The 19262-nt window shown below is 53.6% G+C and overlaps 1 protein-coding gene across 4 annotated transcripts in view; it reads left to right on the top strand.

Annotated features, from left to right (window-relative positions):
• Nucleotides 1-6713: 6713 nt before the first annotated feature.
• SLC38A10 (solute carrier family 38 member 10) overlaps nucleotides 6714-19262 on the top strand; it is a 40339-nt gene continuing 27790 nt past the window's right edge. For 3 of the 4 annotated variants that reach the window (XM_062591688.1, XM_062591687.1, XM_062591685.1), the window contains exons 1-6: nucleotides 6714-6807; nucleotides 7882-7999; nucleotides 11606-11651; nucleotides 13681-13774; nucleotides 15047-15190; nucleotides 16972-17096. In XM_062591688.1, coding sequence (XP_062447672.1) covers nucleotides 6745-6807; nucleotides 7882-7999; nucleotides 11606-11651; nucleotides 13681-13774; nucleotides 15047-15190; nucleotides 16972-17096 — 590 coding nt within the window. In that variant the 5' untranslated portion in view covers nucleotides 6714-6744. Of the gene's footprint in view, nucleotides 6808-7315; nucleotides 7374-7881; nucleotides 8000-11605; nucleotides 11652-13680; nucleotides 13775-15046; nucleotides 15191-16971; nucleotides 17097-19262 lie in introns of those variants that run through there. The other variant, XM_062591686.1, reaches the window with a different exon arrangement.

Raw genomic sequence — 19262 nt, 5'->3', positions numbered from 1 at the left:
CCCGGGAACGGCTCAGCCGGTCGGGGCCGCTGCGCAGACTGAGCGCCGGAGCTGCAGAGTCTTCTAATTTCTCTGTTCTAGTAGGAGCGAACACGAAGTTTTACTAATCACATGGCCTTTATGTATTGCCTTAATGCATTTGGCTTCATAAAGTGAAGCCAACAACGGAAAGAAGGCGGAAGCACGGGAACGGCGGAGGGGCAGCGCGGGGCCGGGGCGGCCGCACGCCCGGGCTGCCCCTCGCTCCCGCCGGGCTGCGGCGCGGGGACCGGCCCCGGCGCTGCCGGCACGCCGCTCGCCGGGGCTCCGGGCCGCGCGGCGAAGCCACCTGAGCCCTTTGATTCTGCCAGCGTTGAGTTAGGGGCCATGTAAAACTAATTGGATAAACATGATTTCCCCTCTAACTCGGTGCAGATGTCTCCTCCGCGCGGGAACAAGGTGCTCGTTGCCTTCGCGGCCAGTGGCCGAGCGAGAGGCACCGCGGGCGGCTCCTCCCAGGGCACACGTGTGTGAGTGCCTGTGCACATGAGTGCGTGTGCCTGGGTGTGCGCACGTTTGCAGGTGTGCGCGTTTGCATTTGCACATGTGCACAGGTGTGTGCACGTTTGCATTTGCACGCATGCACGGGTGCGTGGGGGTTTGCACACCAGCCATGCGGTGCAGGCTGCCTGGGACAGCATCCCCCCTGCAGTGGCCTTGCATCTGCAGATGTCTGTGCACCAGGGCGCTCCGACAGCCATCTCTGGGGTGAGCGTGGGCCTGGGCCAGCGTTTTCGGGCAGAGAGGGATGCAGCTACAGCAAACACAGGGATTTCTATGCTGGAAGGTGCTTCGAGAGCCTCGTGCCCAGGGGGCTCCTGCACGCCGGCTGGCCTGCACCAGGTGGGAGGGTTGCTTTGGATCAGCAGCCCTGAGGATCTGAGCTCCTTTGGTCTGCAGATTAGCCCGGAAATCCCCCGAGAACAGCCCATCCCGGGGTCACGGCGGCACTTCCGCTCCCAGATGAAATGCAGAAGGGCCGATCGCTGGGGGGAGCAGGGCAGAGAGCTGCAACGGCTGCTGCGCACAGAGGTGCCGCACGCTGCGGCGGGGTCCTGTCCCGGGGTGGGATGCTGCAGCGCAGGGATGCTCTTCACCTCAGCAGGGTCACATCCTGGGTCAGCATGCTGCAGCACAGGGATGCTCTGCACCCTGGCAGGGTCCCGTCCCGGGGTGGGATGCTGCAGTGTGGGGATGCTCTGCACCACAGCAGGGTCCTGTCCCGGGGTGGGATGCTGCAGCGTGGGGATGCTCTGCACCACGGCAGGGTCCTGTCCCGGGGTGGGATGCTGCAGTGCAGGGATGCTCTGCTCTGCGGCGGGGCCATGGGATGCTGCAGCCTGGCCCGTTCTGTCCCCCTCCACGGCAAGCTTGGCTCCCCACGCCCAGCCCTGTCCCCAGGGTGGTGGAGGCTGTTTGGGATGGTGACGCTCCCGTTTTGGGGCCAGGCACTGCTCCGAATCCTGAACGGGACCATCAGGGTGCTGTGCAGGAAAGGGCTGGGGTTACACAGGGGCCAACGCTCTGCGGGCGGAGGTCGGGGCAGAGGGGGAAAGCGAGTCAATTAAAAAGGAAAAAAAAAATGCAAAGGCTCCCGAGTGCCTGCGGACAGCACTGCTGGTCTCGTTGCGTTTATCGTCCCTGTGCCACAGGGGCTGCGCGTGGCCACGTGGGCGCCCAGGGTGGCCCTGGTGCAGCCCTGGTGCTACAGCCAGTTGGCCCCATTCCCATCGCCCCTGCACTTCACAGCACCCATGGGCCCCACGGCATCCCGGCCCCACGGCATCCTGCCCCCACCGCATCCCAGCCATGGTGCTGCTGACTCCTGCCCCAGCACTGCCCCAGGATCACGCCGGGAGCCCGAGCAGCATCCGCAGAGCAAGGGCAGGACCAGCCCCGCTCGCCCTCAGCCCCGGTACCAGCATGGGCCCAGATGTCCTGCCCCAGGGCCCAGGCGTCCTGCCCAGGGTGCACGGGGATGCAGGCGCCCAAAAGGCAGCGAGACGAAGCCGCCGCCGCTGCTGCTCGCCGCCGCCGGAGTCTAAGCGGCACCTGGAGAGAATTAGGCAGAAGTGTTCCACCTCCCTGCAAACCTTTTGTAGAGCAAATTCCTGCGGTTACCCATTGCAATTGCTGCAAATTATACAAGCGCTGTGTGTTTCGCTCCAACGGGATGGTGCCGTTGGCTTGCGCAGCTCCGCTCGGCCGCAGGGCGCGCGTGCGTGGGAACCGCCCCGCGAGCTGCTGGGTTTTTTTTTCCTTCTCCTTTTCCCTTTCATCCCGCTCGGGGCTGAAACGCAGGCCGGCGGGCAGGCAGGGCCCGGGCAGCCCGGGGAGGCGAGCGAGCGCAGCGGCCTCCCGGGACCCGGCGCTGCAAGCACGGCCTCGGGGCCTGCCGCGGCTCGGGGCCCGCCGCTAACGAACCGCACCGCTGACGAGCCGCCGCGATGCGCGACCCGGGCTGCCAGGAAGAGGAGCTGGGGCCGGGCCAGCAGCGCGCGGGCTCCTCTCCAAGGGCGCCGATTTCCAGAGGCGCTGCAGCTGCCGCTCACCGGGCTGCTCTGGGGCGCGCCCCGGCGTGTGCGTGCCCCAGCGTGTGCACACACGCGAGCGGGTGCGTGCACGAGTAGCTGCATGCACGAGCAGGCGTGTGCACGAGCGTGTGCATGCACAAGCGGCCGTGTGCGCACGAGGTGCCTGCCCTCGTGGGCTCCTCCGGGGGCGGAGGAGGGCTGCGCCAGCGTGCCGGGGTGACGGCAGCCCCGGGCGGGAGCGGAGGGGGAGATGCTGGGTGAAGGAGGGGGGAGGGCAGGGACGGGGACGAGCTGAGCTCGCACACGGGGGCTGTGGGGCACGCAGCGCCCCACCAGCTCTGCACGCCCCCGTGCCGGGCCACGGCGTCGCGCGCGGCGGCTCTGACCTTCCCCGGGGCTGGGGCTCGGCGGGGCTCCGCAGCGTGCGGGGTGCAGCGCGCACGCGCGGGGCCGGATGCGCGCCCAGCTGCGCAGCCCGCCGCGGCCGCCCCGGGGCGGAGGCGCAGCTCAGCCGAGCCGCCTTGGCCTCGCCTTGCCAGGCGACTCGGGTTTACGGGGCACTTAGCACAGCGACGCAGCCCGCGAAGGCCGGTCGCGTGGCCCCAGGGCAGCACCAGCGCAGAGCGCCCGGCCGGTCGCGCAGCGAGGCGCTGCTCGGCCCCTCTCCCGGCCCAGCGCCGCGCGCGACGCCGGGGCAGCCCCCGGGCCGTGCTGTACGGCAGGACAGAGGCATCTCTCCGCCAGACCTTGGGACGCTGAAATGCAAAGTTTTGAAAAACACACGCCTGTGAAACTGCTGCTTCGGAAGGAAGGTGCGCGTGCGCCGGTGCGTGCACACGCGGGCGTGCATGGCCGTGGGAGCGTGTCCAGCTCGTGCAGGGGGACACGCGGCTTTCGCTCCTGCCATCGGTCTCGGGACAGTATCTTCGGAATTTCATTTTAGCGCATAATGTAATGGAGGAGTTCCCAGCTCGCAGCCCTCCAGCCCATCTGCGGTTTTATAGGGGCTGCCGACGGTAAATGAGATCCATTCCCTTCTGTGGGATGTGTTGTCATTTTTATGACTTTGGGGTTATATAAACAGGAGAGGGAGAGAGCAGAGGAGGGGGAGCGGGAGCAGGGGCAGCCCGTTAGCCCACAGTTGCTAAATTAACTTTTTTCTTTTGCTTTTTCGCTTTGGGCTGGTGTGTAGGACTCTCCCACCGCTGAGCTGAGGCTGTAACGTGACCCTCTGAACACGCAGCCAGGAGACAGCATCAAACGACTTCCAGCATGTGTCAGAAATAAGTTAGATTAAAAAAAAAAAAAAAAGAGAGAGGAGAGGGAAAGAAGAGGGAAGCGACTCGGTTCCTAGGCTGTGAGGCAGAAGAGAGACAAGACGGAGGAGCTTCTTTTAACGGCACACGTGCTTACGCCTGCGCCCGGGGCGGGGGGACGCCGGAGCTGCTGGGTGCGAAGCGGGCGCGCGTGCCCGTCGCGGGGTGCACCCTCGCGCGCCTCCTCCGCTCTGCCCTTGCTTTGGGCGGCTTTAGCCGGCGGCACACGGAGGAAGCTCCCCTCGCCGCAGACACGCTGCTGCTCCGCTGCTTCCAGTTTTTGCTCTTTTGCCCCTGGGGCTGCTCTTTGCCTCGCTGCTGCATCGTTGTGCTCCGGTGGCTCCTTGGAGCGGGCGAGCAGCGGCTGCGAAGGGCGCTCAGGTCGGAGACTCGTCCGCGCGAGCAGGCAAAGGAGGCCAAGCTGCTGCGGGGAGTTTCTTGGGCGGAAAACCCGGAGCAGCACCCAGGGGTGCTCGCGCCAGCGCTGCGGGCCGGCGCGAGGAGCGCGGACCCACCGGGGACCCGAGCGTCCCGCGCGCGTGCCCACGGCCCGGAGGCAGCTCAGCGTGAGCGACAGCCGGACCGGCAACGCCGGGCGCGTGCACGCCCGTGCGCGTGCAACGCCCGCGGCCCCGCTCGTGGCTCTCCGCAGACGGCGGGAGGGAGAGGAGAGCTGCTCCCGGGGGAGGCTGCGCGGAGATCGCTGCGGGCGCAGTCGAGGCTCGCGCTCGGGTTGCAAACCCTGATGCCGAGCAGGCAGCGCGCGGGGCCGCCGCGCTTCTGCTGCCCGTGCCCGTGGCTCCGCTACAGAGCGATTCCCGCGCGCAGGAACCCGCTTGTAAAATGCTCCGGGATGAAAAGTGCCCTATACGAACGGGAGATCGCTATCGGTACGCAGACAGTCCTGGAAGGGCTCGCTCCGCGCAGTCGGGACGCCTGTGTTTTTTCTCTGCTAACCTGTCACGTCGCAGCCCGAGCCCCGCTGCGCGGCAGTCGCTCGCTCGCACCAGCCCTCCGCAGCCTGGCGGCACCGGCTCGGCTGCTGTTTTATTTCTTTACCCCAAAGGGACTCGCCTGCGCCGGGGCCCCGTTTCCCCCCGCCCGTGCCCCTCCGGAGGGGGAAGGAGCCCCGGGGCCGCGTCAGCCTCCGCTTCTGCAGCGCGGCGCCGCCGTCCACCGCGTTTCTGGTCGCAGGATTCCTCGGGAACGACCCCGGCGGGATTTGCACGATTTGGTTACGGAGAAAAAAAAAATCACGTACTGCGTTAAAACGCGTTTCCTCGCCCGGGCAGCGAGCGGCCCCGCAGGCGGCGCGTTTGAAGGCGGCGTTTCCCGCGTGCAGCCGGCGATCTGCCGTCCTCCTCCCGCGGCGGCTCCCAGGGGAGCGCTCGGGTCCGGACGAATAAGCATTTGAACGTGCTTTTTTGCTGAAACTTGTCCCGCTGGTGCTCCGTTTTGAACGGTTTAAATACCTCGCTGCTTTGGGAGCGGAGGGGCTCCGCGCGGGGCAGGTACCTGGCTCCGCTCGGCGGCCCCCGCGCGAGACCCGGCGCCCCGAGGTGCTCCCGGCACCCGAAACCCTCCGGCGGCGTCCCGGGAGCGCTCGGGCGGGGGGGGGCAGGGTCGCACCGTCCCCCAGTGCTGGCCAGGAGCTGGGGCCGGGCACGGCTGGGGGGGGGTGAGAGAGCTGGGGGGGGAGAGCTCAGGATGGGGGACAAGGAGGCTGGGGGGGGAGAGAGCCGGGGGGGGGCAAGGAGACCCAGGGGGAGGATGGAGAGAGCCTGGGGGGGGATGAGGAGGCCTGGGGGGGGGGCAGAGCCTGGGGGGGGATGAGGAGACCCTGAGGGGTAGTAGAGAGAGCCCAGGGGGGACAAGGAGGCCTGGGGGGGGGGCAGAGCCTGGGGGGGGATGAGGAGACCCTGAGGGGTAGTAGAGAGAGCCCAGGGGGGACAAGGAGGCCTGGGGGGGGGGCAGAGCCTGGGGGGGGGGATGAGGAGACCCTGAGGGTCAGTAGAGAGAGCCCAGGGGGGACAAGGAGGCCTGGGGGGGGGGCAGAGCCTGGGGGGGGGGATGAGGAGACCCTGAGGGGCAGTAGAGAGAGCCCAGGGGGGACAAGGAGGCCTGGGGGGGGGGCAGAGCCTGGGGGGGGGGATGAGGAGACCCTGAGGGGCAGTAGAGAGAGCCCAGGGGGGACAAGGAGGCCTGGGGGGGGGCAGAGCCTGGGGGGGGGATGAGGAGACCCTGAGGGGCAGTAGAGAGAGCCCAGGGGGGACAAGGAGGCCTGGGGGGGGGGCAGAGCCTGGGGGGGGGATGAGGAGGCCCTGAGGGGCAGTAGAGAGAGCCCGGGGGGGGGACAAGGAGGCTCGGGTGGATGGAGGGAGCCCGGGGGGGGTAGACCGGTGGGGCTGGATGGAGAGGCCCCAGGTCTGGGGTCCCCATGGGGCCCCCTATAACCCGCTCCCCCGCCAGCCCTTGCAGGAGCAGCGAGCGCAGTCCGCCAAGGCGGCGGGAACGGCCGCTGTGCCCCCCCTCCCCCCCCCGGTTTGTGCCCCCCCTCCCCCCGACTTCCCGGAAGCGCCAGCGGAGCAGCGGAACCCGGAAGTGCCGCTGTGGCCGGTGCCGGTGCCGGCGGCGGGAGCGCGGCGAGCTGCCGCCATGGGGGCGGCGGGCGGCTGAGGCGGCGGCGGCGGCGGCTCTGCACCGCGGGGGCTGCGCGGCGCCCGGGAGCTTCCCGCTCCGTCCCCCTGCTCCCCCGCGGCCGGGCCGGGCCGGGGGCCGCCCCCGGCCCCGGGGCACCCCCGCGGCGGGCCATGGCGGCGGCGGCGGCGGCGGCGGGCTCCAACTGGGGCCTCATCATGAACGTGGTGAACAGCATCGTGGGCGTGAGCGTGCTCACCGTGCCCTTCTGCTTCCGCCAGGTGAGCGGGGCCGCGGCACGGCGAGCCGCCGCCGCCGCCGCCCGTGGGCCTGCACCGGGGACGGGAGGCCGCGCTGCGGGTCCTGCGTTCGCCTGAGCCGTTCCGCGCCGTTTGGAGACCGGCGGCGGCGCGAGGGAGGCGCCCGAGGGGGAGGCTGCTCGCCTCTCGCACCACACCGCAGCTCCTTCCCGCTTACAGGAAAAGGAAAAGAGGAAAAGAGAGGAAAATCCTTTCCCCTCTTCGCATAAGTCGTGGCCGGGGGGAAGCGAAGAGTTTATCCGTCGGAGGGCTCTGCGGTGTGTCCAGCTGGCTGGCGGGAAGTGTTTGCAAACTAGCTGTTGACCTCTTGTGCTAAGAGCTGGGCTGTTACTTCGCCTACCTAGGAGTTACCCTGATCCCTGGAACCGCAGCAAATTCAACACAACAGAGCAAGTAGTAGTTGTGATTAAGACTGGGGGTTGCTTGTGCCCCTTTGAAGTCACTTGTTTAAGAAGTGTCTGACGATTAGCATCGTGCACTGATAAGGGGTAAATCAGCAAGGCAGAACAATGCTTGGAAGTTTGGTGGTGAGCTTGGTAACTTGTTTATACCAACAGTTCCATTTTTCTTTTATTTTTAAAAAGAAGTTCAACAGAGTTTGAGCCTCGGGATGAAGAGCGATCTCTTTTTGCGTTATACGAACCTGTTGCGAGTTGCCAAGGACATGGGGGGAGGGAGTGTGTGCCCTGATACCAGCGGTGCCAAGACACAGGCAGGGGAGCTGTGGAAGTTCTGCTCCACAAACGGTTCCCAATTTACCCGTCTAGGCTTAGCTAGCGCGACCGAGTCTTGTGGGAGACAGGTGGCCGCTGCGTGTCTGCCTTGGTCTGCAAAAAGGGGGAAAATTGAACTCATATGTCACATTTTTTCCTGGCTGCAGTGAAGTTAAGGGAACTCCCTTAACAGGCGAAAGTGTGGCTGAAAATGTGTGAGGGAGTCTAAAGGCGATAAGGGACAGCAATAAGACTGTGGGAAATGACTTACTTTCCATCTTGTACTTGTCTTCCTCCCCCGCCCCTTTTTTTCCCCCTCCAGTGTGGCATTGTCCTGGGAGCTCTGCTGTTGATTTTCTGTTCTTGGATGACTCATCAATCCTGCATGTTCCTGGTGAAATCGGCCAATCTCAGCAAGCGCAGGACCTACCCTGGCCTTGGTGAGAATTTTCAGCTGAGGCTTGTTTCTTTCTTTTTTTCTTTCTTTCTTTTTTTTTTTTAACTGTGGTTTTACTTTGACCTCTTAATTTATAACTTTCATACCGATATTGTTGGAATATAAAATGATTTCTTGATGTAGTTTTCAGTTTGTGTTTTGTTCCTCCGTCAGTCTCTTTCCCTGCTCCATGTCCCCAGGGAAATATGAGGGTATAAATCTGCTCCTGACAGTGAAGTTAATAGGCACAGAATTGTTTTGACTCTGCAGGGCAGGGGAGGAGATGCAGTGCTGACTGATCAAAACCCAAGTTTTCAGGAGTTGGCGTAGTGGGTGTCTGGTGTAAATTATTGGTCTCAGCACGAAAGCCACGAGCTTCCCCACCCAGTGTGCTGCTGAGGACATTGGGTTCTGCCAGCAGAGCGCCTGGCATGGAGCTTGGGCTGCCTGGATCTGAGCTATATGTGCATTTATGGCAGAGCAGAGGGAGCAGAGAGGAAACAGTGTGCAAGGTTCCAAGTGGCCGAGAAAATAAAAACATCTGTGAGATTCATGTGTGGGTTTTTGGCAGAGTTTGCCAGCCCTCTTCCTCAGAGTTCGTCTCCTCTGCACTGGCGCCAGCATTGGTCTCTGTTTATGACCTCTCTTCTGATTCTGACTAACTTGGGGGGCCAGAGTGGATGGCTGGGTTTGAGTTCTCTTGACTGGCATGTGAAATGAAGGGCTGCCAATTGGAAAAGTGTCCTCTTACGAGGATTCTCTTACTACTTTGGGGGAGTAGAGAGTTGGCTGGCTTTGCTCTTGGTGAAAGGCTTAGCAAAATGTATGGCTTGCTTGGTGACTGTGCTGTTGACAGATGGATCCCCTCAGTGCTCAGAGTGCTCAAGGTACTGTTGTTGAACTGCACAGTTTAGCTTCTGTGAAAATACATCTACTAGAAAATGAAAAGATTATGAAGTTGTGTGGTTTCAAAGGCTGTGCCTCTGATACTGGAAGGAAGGCTCAATTAGCGTGGAGCCCTCAGGTAGCATCTGACTTGGCCCAGCCACTCCCATACCAGCTGCCTGGATTGCCTCTCCCTGCCTCCTTACAACAAGTCTTTGTGTGCTGCTTCCCCTCTGCCGAAGTACAGAGAGTCCCCTTCACCTTGGAGCGTCTCCCAGGAAGAAGGGATCCTCCGCAGTCTCTGAAGCCAAGGGGCTCGAATACACAGAGGGCCAGTAATGCTTCTAAACTTCCTGGCACCTCCTGGCACACAAACGCTGGCACTGAAAGAAATGCATCCCCTTCCTCCCTCCCTGTGCCCTGGGAGAGGTGCCACTGAGAGCAGCCAGAGGAGGGATAGCGCTGAGAGGAAAGGCAGCACTCCTACAATGCATCCTAATGCATCAAGGTTGAGCAGCTCCACACAGACAGCCTTTGTCACCGTGTGCTTGTGCTCTGGTACATCTGCGAGAGATCCTGGCAGCCCCTGCAGCTGATTCTGTGGGAGGCTTTGGCAGCGCTGAAAGATGTAAGAAAGTTTTGCAAATTAACTTCAGTCAGCCAGTCCCTTCCGGAAGAACATTGAGAGCAGTCGTTACAACTACAAAAGAGCCAGGATCGTAGCAGGCTAATATCTAGCCCAGACATCTTCTCTCTGCAGAACCATATGCATGAAGGGATTGGTTATTAAAAATATTTTGCCCTTCAACACCTTTCAGCTGCACAGTGTGGAAAGGAAAGATCTTGGACAGATGTGTGAACAGGCGGGGAAGTGGGTGTGATTCTGAAATGGAATTTAACCAAGAGATGAGTTAATGCTTCTCTCCACCCCTTACAGCAGCTGAAAGTGGCCTGGGTCTTTGCAGACCATTTGTGCTCAGCACTGACCCCGTCAGCAGCGTGCTGCACCCACCTGGGAAGCAGTTTGGCTCAGCTCCCTGCAGAGAAAAGAGCTGAAACACAGGTTGCCTGTTGTAGTAACCACATTTGGTTTAAAAGGGCATCGCTAATTACTGAGCCGATTCAGCTCTACCCAGCTTGTTAGGCATCTAGAGATCCCGTTCCAAAGACGTTTGACTGTACAATATATTTTATAGCCATAGTCTCCTTCCTCCTTGAGAAGATAAAGGATCCAATTTTTCTAGTGTCCCCAGATGGGGACATCTGGCATAATGTTTGAAGGTTTGTTCTCATTAGAACATCGTTTCAGAATAGCCAAGGAGACTGATTGTTTCTCAGAATCTCAAGCCTAGGCTATAGCCGGCAGCTGTAGTTATTATCTGGAGATACCCACATCTCTATGCGATGTAAAAAAGGAGCTCGTAGGAACAATGCGGGAGCAGTAGTCCTTCTGGAGATTGGTTCATTAATGAACCAGTCTCCAGGAGGGATATTTTTCCTCTTGCTGGTTCCTCTCTCTCTCATACCTAGCCCTTTGATACTGGCTGTCTGACTGAACCACTCGAGGGCTGTTTCCTTTTTCTGTTATTGTTGCAAGTTCCCAAACAAGATGAGAGCTGGAGAGTGAAGTGGTGCAGCCTCTCTCCGCACTCGCAGCGCGTGTGGCTGCGACGAGTGTTCCACCCTGTCTGTCACCGAGCCACTGTCGTTTCCAGCGCCACCCCACATAACAGTTCCACTTTGTTCTGCTGTGGGTCTCTTACCGTGCTTTTTTCTCATTCTATGGGAGAACGTCCTGTTTCCTTAATTTTTAGCTTTAGTAGAATCCAAAGAAATCAGCATTTGTAAGTTAATATTTAAATAGTAGAAGACATTTCCAGAAATGAATTCCGTTTCTTTCCTGGTTGCCTCCAGTTGTGTGCGCCCTACCTTGAGAGAACATGAAGAGGGAATCCACAGTGGTGTTTGTGTTGGTCCTGTACAGTTAACACTGACAGAATCAAGCAATGTGGTCTGTATTTGGAATTGGAGGTCTTAATTCCCATTCTCTCCAGCGAGATAGCTCTAAAAATACCAGCAGCCTTTTCTTGGCATTTTCTTTTTACGAAAAAAAAACCCAATGATTTACAGACTACTGATCATTTTCTGCTACAAGCTACAACCAAAGTATGGAAAGAAAAAGTCTCTTGGCAGCAGCCTTTTGGTGTGGGTTGTGAGTACTGGGTATTCTGGGTATGGAATTGAACATTCTGGGCACAGTCTCAGATCTCCCATCCAGCAACATCAGGCGGTTCAGTTATAGTGGGAAGATAAAAATAAGAGTTTGATTGAAATTTTGTACTGCAGTAACTTTTTGCCACACAGCATCTTATACATGCATATTTTCTCTTCTGCGTTGACTTTCTTTTAATGGTTGCCATGTGTGACTGCTACTTCACACTACTTTTTTTTTTTTTTTTTTTTTATGAAGTAGAAAAAAAGAACCTGCTTTGTATCTTTCCCTCATCTTTGTTCTTGTCTTATGTGGCTTTCGATTTGTGGAGGGCACGTCTGGAAAAGAAAATGGGAGGGTGGGGAAGGGAATTCAGCCCCGGAATACAGCAGCAGTGGGTTCTCGCTGAATTGCTGTTTGTCACTATTATTGTTTAATTTCTAACTGATGTATGTGCTCTATTCTGGACTTTTGTTTCACTGACTACAATGTTTTTTTTTTCTTTTATGCCAGCATTTCATGCCTATGGAAAAGCTGGAAAAATGTTGGTGGAAACAAGGTAATATGCTACTTATTTGAAGTTTGAATAGTTTGGTTTTCTTAATGAAAGACACTGCTCTGTAGCCTCTTGTGGCCTTGCTGTGCTCTCATTTCTTACACTCCTGTTTTCTCTGGTCCCCAAAGTCGTCTTTGCTACCTGGAATTTGAATAAAGGAAGGAAGTGAGATCACCTGAGTGTAGCTCGCATGTTTTCCCTTCAGCATATCCCACTCATTTCGAAGTGGTGACAGGAGTCCTTTCTACCTAGCAAGAGCGTAGAAATCAGGGAACAAACTCTGATCTCCTACTCTGCTGCGTGCACTACAAGATCGTGGGCATATAATCTGTGGCCTCTTTCCAGAGGTGAAATGCCTGCCAAGATTGCCGTGAGTTAGTGCGAGAGGGTGTGTTCAGTACCTCTGATCCACCCGTTAGCTTCTCTGGTTTTGCATGCCCTTCACGGGGGGTCCTCCCTTGCTCTGGAAGACGCTAGGCTTTAGAAAATGCCTTGTGGAGAGGAATCCAAACCCTTTTTCAAGGTAAGAGGTTTCTAGCTTGGCAGCTGCCAGACTCCTGTTCCTCAGACAACCCCAGTGCAAGCAGAAAAGTCCTAGCAGGTCTGATTCAGCAGTCCTGCTGCGAGATGGGGCACCATTACAGCACTGCTTTTTCCAGCAGAGATTCTGTGGTGGAGGCCTCTCGAGCCCCAGCCAGTGAGTGGTGGGTTCTGGCTCCTTCTGTTTCCAGCTGCAAACTGCTGCAGAATGCTAAAAATACACAGAATATTTCTCAGATGTTACTTGTCCATGCAAGCAATTGCTCTAATTGCCACAGGGATGTTATATAATTGGAAATAGAAGGGAAAGTGATTCATGTAGTTGTGAATGGGCGGAGAAGCAGCTCATAAAACAATTTTTTATTGAAGTGTGGCTCATTTTGTGGAATACTGTTTGAGAGCTGATTTGGTATTGAGACTTTCATGGTAGACCCTCACTGCTGGGGGTGGGGCTAAGAGACCTCTCGCTGAATCTCTTCATCGTTTTCCTGAAGAGGCAAAAAGGAGTTCTTGCCATCTCTAAGGTCTGTTTCTCCTGTGCCTCCAAACAGCAGTTAAACTACATGTCTAGCAAAGATATCAAATGTGGCTGTGAGGTGGATGGAGCTTCTTTGGCTTTTATTTTGTTAGGATTGAGTGCAGAACTGAAGGGCTTTCATAAGCCTGAGAATAAAGTGTGGTACCTCCACTGTAGCAGCAGCAGGGCTCTGTTCTGATGCACAGCCTGCTGCTACAGCTTTGAGAACAGGCTCGCAGCCCCAGTGGATCCTTGAAAACAGAGAACCTACTTCATTACCGGCTGCCGAATATGTTTTCAGCATGGAAACACAGTGCGGGTTCCCCAAAGCTTGAGGCCTGTCTTTGCTATGACATGCCAGACAGTTGTGTTGAATTGTGATGTGCTTGCTCAGAAGTCAGGCTGGTGGAGGCCACTTTGCCTCTGAACACAAGCGAGCAAGTGATGGCACAAGGTTTTGGGTTACTTTAAATGTACCCTGTTAGCTGTTTACCTTTTGTGAATGTTCCTAGGTAAATGCGATATTGCAGTAGGATTCTAGGTGATCTCCAGATGTTCCAGTTGAGTGTGCGGTGTAGCTCTCGAGATCCTCTCTGTGCTAAAACTTTGTCATTGCCAATGACTGTAGCAGTGGAGGCTCTGGTGTAGACATGAGGTCTGTTGCTCCCCATGCGTGAACTGCAGCTGCCTCTGAGCAGGGTCTGTAGTGCTATTCTCATCGCTAATGCGCAGTCAGCTCTGGGGTTTCCATAACCACAGCCTTATTTATGGAAGTTACAGGCAATGTCTCAAGATGTCTCTAAAGTAGTTTTAGCATTAACAAAGTCTTCTCCTGTAGTGAGAGCTACAGTGTATGAATCTGCTGGAAATGTGGCTGTTGTCACATACCTGCCCAGGAGCAAAAGCTGAACTCCAGAGTCCCTGCTTCAGCCTCCTAATTTCTGTATGTTTTTTTTTTTGTTTTGTTTTTTGCAGCATGATTGGGCTGATGTTAGGAACTTGCATTGCTTTCTATGTTGTGATTGGTGATTTGGGGTCCAACTTCTTTGCCCGGCTGCTTGGATTTCAGGTAAGTAAATCCTTGCTCAATTACATCAATGCAGACAGAGTTCTCCAAATTCTTCTGGTAAGTGTATTGAGCTGCGTGTGCTTTAGATACAGCAACGAGTGTCCTGCCTTAATAGCGTGTTCAGGAAGCCACGAGGTGATGTGGCATCATCTCATAGTAAGCATTAATGGCATGCCTTGGGAACAGAGCATTTTGCTCTATAAACTCCTGGAAGTCCAGGCTTGTGGGGAACGATCAGGTGTGTAAAACCTCCAGTATGGCACTTCCAACAAAGGAGTTCTTTTTAAATTGGTCTCTGTTAATTCTAGAATAATTTCCTGAAAGAGATGGTACTTCCTGTCTAATTCTTGACCATAAAGAGTAGTGACAGACAGTTCCTCTGTCTGAGCTCTTATTCCCTTGCAGCACTCTAGTTCAAGAGGGTTTTTCTGTCCCTTCCCCCTTGATGTTTTGGTGGTCAAAGTTATTGTGCACCTGCTTCCCCTTTAACATAAAATACGCTCTTTGATGACCCCAGTGTTGACTGAAGATGTGCTGTGGCAGGAGGTTCCCTGAGGTGCTCCTTGTGGATAGGAGACTCTTGCTATTCTCCCTGGAAAGCTGTGAGTCGGGGCACAAGCAGCAGCACTTGGAGCCGGCGTAAGGGCAGCGCGGGGAAGCAAAATGGACATGTGGAAGGATTTTGGCGGGGTCGTTATCTGCTCTGCCTGATGCTGCTAAGCTCTGATTAAGGGACTGTGAAGTTAAAAAGATGTGTTGTGGCTGCAGCCAAATTAGGTATTAAATATTTTCAAGCATTTCAGAGTGTTCTGCTATAATAAATACCAATGTGAGTTTTTGATTAATTTTCTGGATCGGCATTTTCAGGACTTCAATCTCTTGTTTCCAAAGTAAGTTTGTTTTGCATTTAACTCTATGAAAATACTTGAATAGCTTGTGTTGGATTAGCATTTAAACACTCCCCCCGCTTCCCCCCCCCCCCCAATTCTTACACTTCAGAATGGACCTGTCACGCACTGTGTAGAGCAACAGTGGCACCCAGTGACTGTATAGGCTAATCACAGACCTAGCCAAAGAAATGGCAAGCTTTCAGTATCAATTCTTTCTTTAAATACATATAGAATCAGAATTTTACATTCCAAATCTGTCCCGGTTTTACATTCTTCTTCATTCTGGAAAATTAACTACATCAGTGGGAGTTGTCTTGCTAATTCTCTCAGATATTTTAAGTGTGCTCCACACTTCAGTTCTTTATGCAGGTCCCTTTTCCAGGTGTCTGGCAGCTTCCGCATAGTCCTGCTCTTTGCTGTCTCCCTGTGCATTGTTCTTCCATTGAGTCTCCAGAGGAACATGATGGCTTCCATACAGTCATTCAGTGCCATGGCTCTGATCTTTTACACTGTTTTCATGTTTGTGGTGAGTATTGATGCTGGGAATACTCTTCTCTTTATTGGGCTAGCACAGATGTTCACTGGATTATCCTGTGTGGACAGCCTGCAGGTACGGACTCGAGTTTAAAACACTCTCTGGTAAATAATGCTGATACAATGCATAATGACTAATCTAGGTGCCCATTCACTTAAGCTCATGAAGGTAAGAATATATAGACTGTAGGAACTGGACAGCAGGTCTCTCCACTGCTACAAATTCTATAGATCGTGGCAACTAAATTGTGGCTTACACTATTTGTTGGTGCCTTACATAGTTTAGGGCTCAAAACAAGGGGAAAAGTGCTTGGAAGCAAAGTGACCTTTATCATATATATGTGTTTGTGTGTATAAATATATATGTATATGTATATTTTTTGCCTTAAAATCCTCAGTGCTTCTGATCTTTACAGGGGGAGCTGATTCTTGTTAAGAACCCCAAATTTGCATTTTTTTGCATACTTTTCTGCAGTTGATGGTTAACACCTTTCAGGCAGTGAGTGGTTTTATTTCTTGCATACCAGCACGTGTGTTTCCCATGCACTGAAAGCTTCATAAAATCTCAGATCTGATCCATATATATAAATATATTTGTTTTTAGATTTTTATGGAAGAGTTTCGCTTTACTGAGGTAAATGGATTCTTGACCCTTTAGATTAAGCAGGGTAAGCTGAGGGTTATCCAAAGCTTTCTCTGTTTGGCTTGGCCAATATGCATTGTATAGCACCATTTTCTGATAGGTAGAGTCTTTCACTTGCCTTTTAATGACTTCATGCTTGTGCAGTTTAGTCTTGGAGTCCTAGTCCTGTCTCCCCCAGATTTCAGGCCTAGGATATTGGAAACAAAAGGAAAAAGAGGGGAGAGTAGAAATTCTCTCTACTTACCTTTGTTTATTTTGGTTAGTAGGTTATACTGGGTCACACTTCTGAGCTTTCCTCTGTAATGAGGCTAGAAACTGTAAATGAGCGTGTCTTACAAAACCACTGTGTTCCAGGAGCCATGCATTTAAGAAAACCACAACATTTCATGAGAGTTGGCTGCACTAAAACATATTCTCTAGGGATTAGAAAACCCCCATTCAGGCAATATCATGAACAGGCATTCAGACTTATTTACTTTGTTTCCTGCGCAACCCAGTGCCTACTAGTTTCCCTGTCAATGGCGAAAGAGCTCTCCTAGCCCCATCTGAGTGCCTTGCTCTCCTTGCTTTCATGAAGTTTATCCTTGTATTCAGTACACTGGTGTTAAATGGTTCTGGAGTAGCAGTGTGCAGTTGGAGTCCTTTCCTAGGAACCTTTATCTCTCTCCATTGAACAGGATTCTCCAAGGTGAATGTCGTTTCCTATTTAGTTTTAAAAATCTGTTTTAAAAAAAAGTGCAAAAAAAAAAATGCTGAGAACAATGATCCTCACAGTTAAATATGTCAGGGGAAATTGTTCCACCCTGATGTATTCTGTGATGTCTGATGGCATCAGACAAGGGGGAGTGCCATATAGCTTTTAAAATACACCCTAGGATCCTTGGTGGCAAGGGACCTATTGAGATTGCTGGGAGCTTTATTAAAGTGTGTGGGGGTGTGTGTGTGTGGGTGGGGAATTGGGGAATTTCTCTAATAGAGATCAGGCTGTGATATGCAGTGTAAGCTGTTCCTCACAGCCTTGTCTCACACTGCCTTTTAACCCAGCACTGGTTCTATTGCTGCCATGCTGTTTGCTTGCTGTGAGGTTGTTTTGAGTTGAACCTAACCCTTTTTATTTCTGTTGGCTGCAGGTTGTACTATCCTCTTTCAAGCATGGCCTCTTCAGTGGGCAATGGCTGCAACGAGTTAGCTACACTCGTTGGGAGGGCATTTTTCGCTGCATCCCCATCTTTGGCATGTCTTTTGCCTGCCAGTCGTAAGTACCTGCCATTATCACTTCTGGCAGTTGTGGTGTGCAGTGAGTTTTTGTGAGGGCAGAGGGTCATGAGAATCTGCATGGGATAGATACCATCTGGTTTCCTATTTTATTTTAATCAAAATATTTTACAGCCTGCTGAAGTACAGCATCTCATTCATTTGTGACCCTTTTGTTAGCTAGATGGGGGAGGGAGTTATGTTTCACTCTGGAGTAGTTGTACTTGAGCAATGTAAAATCATTTGGACCAAACAGATCCTTAGCGTAATGCACATTGCTTCTGGTGCAGCTGCATAAGTGATGAATTTTTCCCATTGCTTGAAGGGAATGATTTAGTACCGGGAAAGACAGCAGGGCTGTGTTGCTCCTCATGGCCGCAGGACCCCCTGCAGGGTAACATATGTGTGGCCGCAACTTAGTTGGGAATACTGAGAAGATTGTGAAGTCGTTGACTTTGGATAGGTGTTTGCGTGCTTCCAGTTACCTGCTTTTAACAAGAGCTGCCTTTGGCACATGGAAGAACATGATGGCAGACCAGGCTATTTTCATGTTTCTAGCAGCATTACCTTCTCCACCAAAATGGCAAGTGAGCAATACGTGCCTGGCCAGAATAGCAACACACTTTAAATAGAAGTGTAAATCCGAATGTGGACACGGAAAAGACCATCCTTGTTTGGAAGGCTGGCAGAGTTGGGCTTTCCCCCCCGTAGTTCTAGCGAACGGGTAGCATGCCAACAGTAAATGAATGTGACAGATAAAATTTGTTCAGACTGCTGTGTTTACACCCACATGCAAGATCCAAATCATCATTTTCCACTTATCGGCTCTCTTGGCAGCTCGGTTCCTACTCGAACACGCTCCAGTCTTGCTGTTTAATGTCTCCATTAAAATTGGCAAAGGGAGTTATATTCTTTTACAGCTTTACCTTGTTAACATTTTAGAGTTTTTAAATTCCCAAATTTTCCTTTTTCTTTTGGTAGCTCCACAGTACCCAGCACAATTTTGCTGGGAGTTGGAAATAAAGGGAAATCATTTGGTCTGGACCAGTGTGCACATGCCTAAATATAGACTCCATTACAGCACTTACGTGGCAAGACAAACCTAAATCTGTGCGGTTTTTTTTCCAAGCATCAGAGCAATATGCTGTCCCCAGCCCAAGCAATCTTTACAAGCATGTTATTCTCAGCTAGGTAGGTTTAATTTTGCTAACCTCTGAAAAAGAAAAAAAATCTAACGTGAAACAAAAATCCTTTCCTCCAGCATGTAAATGAAGCATACAGTGAGGACAAATAAATGCACTATTTTTCTCTTACCTTGAAAATCTGATGCTGCCTTACTTGTGTGTTCAATATGTTTCACTCTTTAAAAGCTATCCTGTTGTTGCTGAACTTGCAAAGTAGGTCACTCCTCTACTGTTATGCATGGGAATTTGCTGTGGAGCGGAGAAGTGGGAATGTGGGGACTGAAGGGTTACCTCTGTCACAGCCTTCCTTCGTGACCTTGGTCAAGTCACTGAACCCTCTGAGTAAAAGTGAAGTGATTCGGGCTTTCCAGGCTAATTTCTGGGGTTGGTTATACTGGCATAGGTGGATGCAACACTGCTAAATTCACAGCAGTAACGAAAGTCAGCGTGCTGTTCATTACTTCTGAGTATCGTTTCCCTGTGGGGAGAGGAACGTCGGTAGTGTGTTGAGAGGAACACTGCGCAAGGTGATCATTACAGTGTAGATGAACAGTTGGATATTCTGAGATAGCCCTGGCCAGCTCTGAGCAAGGCTGTTTTTTCTGAATCTAGTCTTGGCACTTGTGCTGACTTGTCTGCTTCTCTATTCAGGAATATAGAGATGACTTAAATATCTACTTTACACGCTCTTTGAGGTGCTGTTATTAGAATACATACAGTGTAACAGATAACATGTGACACATTCATCAGGGAAAGATCCTTGATCCTTTGCTGGCGTTCAGAGCAGTCGTTTTGCTTAAAAATAAACCTCGAGCGCGTCAGGGCATGCTGCCTATTTTGTACTTCTTGTCCCCTTGCCCTGTCTTCAGAGCTTTTGATAGTCGGGAGGGCTCAACGACACGTTGTCAGGGTTTGAGGGACTCAGCTGTTCCTGCAAACCCAGGTTGACTAAATGGGTGCTGTTAAGTGATCGCAGGAGGCCT

Source organism: Rhea pennata, chromosome 19, assembly GCF_028389875.1.
Source record: "Rhea pennata isolate bPtePen1 chromosome 19, bPtePen1.pri, whole genome shotgun sequence".
Lineage (NCBI taxonomy): Eukaryota > Metazoa > Chordata > Aves > Rheiformes > Rheidae > Rhea > Rhea pennata.
The sequence above is the reverse complement of the archived record's forward strand: the minus strand, read 5'-3'. Positions and strand labels throughout refer to the sequence as shown.